Below are 6,308 nucleotides of genomic sequence, written 5' to 3'. Positions count from 1 at the left end.
ATCGGAGCGGCATCCGTAGTTATGCGGTCGCTCTATCGGTCCGTCGTGGTGAAGAGAGAGCTGAGCCGAAAAGCAAAGCTCTCAATTTACCGGTCGATCTATGTTCCAGTACTCACCTATGGTCATGAGCTATGGGCCATGACCGAAAGAACGAGGTCCCGAATACAAGCGGCTGAAATGAGCTTCCTCCGTAGGGTGGCTGGGCGCTCCCTTAGAGATAGGGTGAGAAGCTCGGTCACCCGCGGGGAGCTCGGAGTAGAACCGCTTCTCCTCCACATTGAAAGGAGCCAGCTGAGGTGGCTCGGGCATCTAGTCCGGATGCCCCCTGGACGCCTCCCTGGAGAGGTGTTCCGGGCATGTCCCACTGGGCGGAGGCCCCGGGGAAGACCCAGGACACGCTGGAGAGACTACGTCTCTCGGCTGGCCTGGGAACGCCTCGGGGTCCCCCCAGAGGAGCTGGAGGAAGTGGCTGGGAAGTCTGGGTATCTCTGCTCAGTCTGCTGCCCCCGCGACCCGGTCCCGGATAAGCGGAGGAAGATGGATGGATGGATGGATGAAATTCAACTGGAATAAATCAGCCTTTATTTTGTCTGGATCTGGCTGGTAACACAAGTTCACATGTTTGTTTTGCACGATGTCTCAGGACTGTTCATTCAAAAGTCCCTCTGCCAGCTCACACACCGTCCCATAGCCACTTGATAGTTTAATTTTAATTTTACAAATCTCCCGGTAGACACGGTTTTCCCGAGTCCAGCAGCTTGCCCATGCAGAGCAGCCAGACGGACTGCAGTCTGGAGCCTCCTCCAGAGCGCACACCGAAACAAAGCACCCTCCGCTGCCTGCAAACACGAAGCTACAAGTCCGGCTGCACTGCTCAGAGACACGGTTCACTCGCATGGAGCAGCCTGTTCAACTAAATGTCTTAATTATTGCGTGTATTTTGTGTTCCTTTATTTTGATACGCTTTTCATAGTAGTCTCACATTTGCAAATATCTGAATAGGACTCGGTTTATTAGATCATATGTGTCTCTAAATTCCTGAAATTTTCTCATTTCGTCTTTCTTTATCATTGTGCACATGGCCGTAATACCCTTTTCAGCCTTTTGGATCTGTGGTCAGTTTGTGCAGGTCTAAATTTGTCGTTATATGCTGTCCATTTCAGCAATCCGAGTTCTTCAACCAATTTCAGTTGTTTTATAACAGAATACCATTTCTCAAGGGTATATAATGTTATTGGATTTAGATCTTAATGCTCTTTCACAGTGGCTGGGATCTCATTTTCCCCCATTCATGTTTGAATTGGGAATTTGGGTGCAAAACATCTTTCCACCGGGCAACATACTCTGCATTACACAAGTATACTAAGCATTGTATTTGGGCAGCTCTAAAGTATTCTTTTTAGCTGCGTTTATCTTTTCTTGTTGTTCGCTCATCTCTGTTGATATCATGGACATTTTCTGCTAGACGTCCTCTCTGAATTCGGATAACTTGTCACTCATTTTATCCGTGATGTCATCTTTGAATATTTTCAAGTCAGCCTTCATTTCGTAATGCAAACTCTGAAATTGTTCTCTATCTGTACTCTGACAGTTAGCCATGTTAGGTTCGGGTGCTAGCATGACCTCCTTCCTTCACTGGTTGAAGTTTTGGCTAAAGATGCCCTGGATCCATTTTAGGTCAGTGAATTGGATCGATAACCACAAATTATGATATGAATACACCCCAACACCTCCTTTTTGAGGCAGAACTAGACAGTCAGTCATTCACAATCTTCTTTAAATTTAGTCTCTAGTGCACAATTTGTCTTTATGCACCGCGACAGTGATTCTTCCGATTTAAAATAAGTATTTTGACTGACAGTCCACACAAAATAATGTTTTTTGTGTTTTTAAATCAAACAACCCGGTTCAGTGTTAACAGAAGGCTCTGTGTCTGATCCAAATGTTCTGCAACTTAGAATCAGTGCAGAGGATGCATACTGTTGTTTTGTAGAGAAATTCCATCCTGATGGTGGCGCAAAAGGAGAGAAGATGAGATCACCAGAGACAGCTGTGGGTCTCCCGTTTCTACAGAAAAGTGGAAACAAAGGGAACAGTTCAGGTGTTTTCAGGTTCCAGGACTGGTCCTCATGTCTTCCCCACTGTCCTGCACGGGGCTGGTGAGCTGTTGTTGCTGTCAGCAGCATTAACTATCAGTCTACCGTCAGGAACGAGACCAGATTCCATCTCAACCGGACCGAACCATGCTGCGGAGGAGTGTTGTGACTTTCCTCAGAGACATTTCGCCGTCACTAAAGGTCGGGATCTATGTCAACCTATCAAATACAAACATTATACTGTTTTTTCTTTCTTTCTTAAGTTCAGAAAGCCCTCAGTTAAAAACGCCAAGGGACTATGTCTGATCATCCTCCCCCCTCGGAGAGCCAGCAAATGGATCATTCCTTCTCTTTATGTTAGCAGTGGAAGGAGGCAGAGTGACAGTTGAAGTCTGTCTGCATACAGTATCACAGTGGTCAGACTGCCAAGCCCACCTCAAATTAGCCCTGCAGCCCCTGATCGGAGCCGTGAAGAGCCCCGTGACCGAAGACTCGTCACACGCGTGACCGAAGACTCGTCACGCGTGACCGCAGGCAAACTGCTGCTGCTGCTGCAAGGAGAGGCAGCGCAGGCTATGCTGCAGCAAAGGTAGAGGTCAAGAAGAAGACAAACGAGAGGAGTAAGCAGGTAGACTCCGACGGGGGTGGGGATGGGGGGTCGTTTGTGAACTAAAGCAGAAGCATCAAGCTGCAGAGTGTTGCTCTGTGGGCCACTGAGGGGGAGGAGATGTGAAGGAGGGCAGGGAGAGAGCAACAACTGCGAGAAAGACGAGAGAGACATGCTGCTGTCAGAGATCATGTGCGGGAGGAGCTTCCACCAGAAAAAGCAGCAGCTGCAGCCGGAGGAGGAGAAGAAGGAGGCGGCCCTGGAATGGGAGGCGGCCGTCCGCACGACGCACTGCTGGTCGAAGAGCTCCAGAACCCGGAGGACAGCGGGGGGAGGAGGGCGCCGTCAGCTGCGTCATCACCCCCGACGCGCCCACACGCGGATGACGTCCCTGCGTCCTGTCAACGTGAAGGGAAACAGTGCGCGGGGGATGCGAGCGCCGAAGAACACCAACCAGTTTCTAATGCACGAAAAGTACCAGATGCAGCACATGCGCTCCGACTCGGTAGGGAGCGACTGCAGCTGCAGGTCCAACAGCGACGTGGACCTCACCGACATGGACTCCTACCTTGGAGCCCTGGAGAACGCCAGAGGGGCTCTTCTGGACAGCCCCAAGCTCCACGACTCAACATCGCCCCTGCGGCGGTTCGTGGTACTGCACCCCGACGCCGTGTGCCTTAACGGGAAGAAAGTCTGCTCGGAGGACAGTATGCAGTACTTTCCATCCGAGCAGGACCTGATGCAGAGCCAGAACTTCATGCAGAAGGACTTTGCTGAGTTCTGCAACTTCCTGTACGCATGAGGTCTTTTTTTTTCTTCTTTTTTTGGAGAACTGATCCGCTTCAAGGAGGTGAGCTTTAGATGGAGAAGACCTCAGACAGGGACTCTTAACAAAAATCTGGTTGCTTCTAGGTTCTTCAGTTGCTGACTGTTTCAGAAGAACGACTGTAATGAGTCACAGTCATATTTTTAAAGTTTTTGATCAATATTGTTTTTATTGTTGTACACAAAAGGAATGAATGGGAAGGGAGAGAGAATCGAGTGAAAATAAAAGTTTTATGTTATAGTGATGCTTCAATGGTTTTCTTTTTACTTCCTTTCACCCCCACACCCCCAAAAATAAATAAATAAAGATGGTTGTAAAACAAAGAGGTTTAGACTGCTTACAGAGAAGAGCTGCTGGAAGAACAGCGGATGAAGCACCAACTGTTTCACTTTAGCCCTTGTGCTATCCTAGGCACTTTACCATTGGGAGTTGGGTCATCTTGACCCACTAGACCGTGCTCTGAACCTTTTTTCTTCAATGATTTGTGATCCTCACTGGTGTCCATGGATTACATGAAGTCTTTCCACCTTTGTCATGGTAGGGAGAACACCTCAATGGAAGGGGGGGGGGGGGGGGGTCATCTAAGATAGCATAAGGGTTAAAATTCAAACATCACACTAGTCACAGATCCAAACAGCAGCATAAGCTTGGAAAACTGACATGTTTTAAAAGACAAAAACTCCCCACAAACTTGTCGATTTATTTTTTTCTTTGATTTTTTTCACTGAACGTCTTTGCATCAGATGTTTCACTGAGCAGATTCAAACAGTTCTGACCTGCTGTTTGAACGTGTTCTCCATGTTTCCAGTGACAACCTCACTGAAGGTAGCTCTCACATTTCAGTTGATATTTTTCAACTGTTTTCTTCCACACAAAAGTGCAGCGGATTCACTGAAAGTAACCCAACATTGTTGTGTTAGTGTTACCTTAACTTGGTGCAGTGGAATCATCACACTCTCTCATGACAGGCAAGGGAGTTTACACATATTTGTGCTGGGGTGTCAGAAAGTAACAGCCCATTAAGACCAGGCCGGAAAACATGAAGACTTTCCATCGTTCTGGTTGATTGAAATTACAAGAGCAACAACAAGCCGACAAACGGTAAAGTGAATATTTTTCATATGGAAGCCTTTTTATCTTTAAAACATTTGCAGATTAGGAGGCTGCAAAGGGAAGATACTCCATCTTGGAGCCTATGTCCCTTTGCAGGTTTACAAAGCCACCTTAGATGTTGTTCACCTTTCAGCAAATCCCTATACTGATTCGCACAGGTGGTTTGGCAGAGATTTTTTTGCTGGATGCCATCCCTGTATTTAATCCAGGCTGGGGACTGGCACAGGGACCAGCCCAGACTTGGGCCCTCTTGTGGCTCCATAGTTAGGCAGTAGCGTGAAGAGTCTTCCCCAAGCACCCACACTGGATTATTAACTGCATATGCAACTGGATAAAGCAATCCCTCCCCCTGCCTTTCAAACAGGAAGTACCTGCTGGCTCCAAAAAGCCAATATCCCATAGACCTCTAGAAAGAAAGAAACAGCTGTTACTCAGTCTATTTATCAGAATACCCATTCTTGCTCTGATACTTTTACATCTTCTTGATAATCCTAAATTTTTATATTTTTTCTTAATTGCAATTTATTCAAGTTATAAACTGACCAATCAGATGGCTCAGTAAAAGCATGTGGTGCCTGCTGGCCCCTATCTCAAATGTTTGAATGATTCTCCTGAGCTGCTTTCAGTGGAAGGGGTGGGGACTTTTTACAAGCTTACTGATGATTGGCAACAGTAATTGCCATAGGAGCAGTGACTCAGACCGACTCAGACCAATTACTATTGCCTGGCTCCACCATGGCGCCGTCTGTATTGCACAAAAATGGCGACTCTTTGGCTTCATTTTGCTGGAGCCGGAGGTTAGGTGTTTTCTATGGGTGCTATTTTCCAGTCTTCTATTGTCCAATTTTGGTGAGCCTGTGTGAATTGTAGCCTCAGTTTCCTGCTCTTAGCTGACAGGAGTGGCGCCCAGTGTGGTCCTCCGCTGCTGTAGCCCATCTGCCTAAGGGTTGGACGTGTTGTGCGTTCAGAGATTGCTCAGACCTCGGTTGTGACCAGTGGTTCTTTGAGTTCCCGTGGCCATTCTCCTCTGACATCAACAAGGCCTTTCTGCCCACAGAACAGCCGCTCACTAAATGTTTCCCTTCTTTAGACCATTCTCTGCACACCCTAGAGATGGTAGTGAGTGATAATTATGGCGTTTCATCTATGCCATAAATTGAACGAGCGTAAAGACAACTGAGCGAGCGTTTTCAGGAACTGAGTGAGGAACCTTACAACCGCGCCGGCGCAATTCTAACCGAGAGACCCCTTCAGTTGATTAACATGTAATTTTATGTAACCTCACAAAAAAACCAATATGTTCTTTCTAAATAGTGATTTATTTTTTAATTATTTCAATGTTGGTGCAAAGGCAACTGTAATTTTTGAACAATATGATCACAATATGATTGATCACATTTACACAAAAATACTAACATTATATTTATGTTTTCTGTAGCTACACAAAAAGTGAACATGTTGAAGTTTTATTAGTTTTTCTTTTGTCTTAGTCAAAGATGAAGTCTTTGAAAACTTTAACAGAAATGTTTTATTTCTTTTTAGATGATTAAATTGTTTCTATTTAGTTTATTTGTGTCTGTTGGCCACTTCAGCTTAATCCCTTTTTCTAAAATGTTGTTATTACTTCTTCTTAAATTTAACATATAAAATAATCCAGATGTTATTA

The 6,308-nt window shown here is 45.9% G+C and overlaps 1 protein-coding gene across 1 annotated transcript; it reads left to right on the top strand.

Annotated features, from left to right (window-relative positions):
* The first annotated feature begins 2,475 nt into the window (after positions 1 to 2,475).
* Positions 2,476 to 3,769, top strand: wu:fb55g09 (uncharacterized). Its single transcript, XM_004086120.5, has one exon. It carries the CDS (start codon positions 2,876 to 2,878, stop codon positions 3,503 to 3,505), a length of 630 nt encoding a protein of 209 aa, XP_004086168.1. The 5' UTR covers positions 2,476 to 2,875; the 3' UTR covers positions 3,506 to 3,769.
* The last annotated feature ends 2,539 nt before the right edge of the window (positions 3,770 to 6,308 follow it).

This window comes from Oryzias latipes, chromosome 5 (assembly GCF_053564925.1).
Source record: "Oryzias latipes strain Hd-rR chromosome 5, Olatipes_Hd-rR_3.1".
Classification (NCBI taxonomy): domain Eukaryota; kingdom Metazoa; phylum Chordata; class Actinopteri; order Beloniformes; family Adrianichthyidae; genus Oryzias; species Oryzias latipes.
The sequence above is the reverse complement of the archived record's forward strand: the minus strand, read 5'-3'. Positions and strand labels throughout refer to the sequence as shown.

Excerpts from the sequence above, each read along its gene's own strand:
- wu:fb55g09 (XM_004086120.5), top strand. The coding sequence starts at position 2,876 with ATGCTGCTGTCAGAGATCATGTGCGGGAGGAGCTTCCACCAGAAAAAG.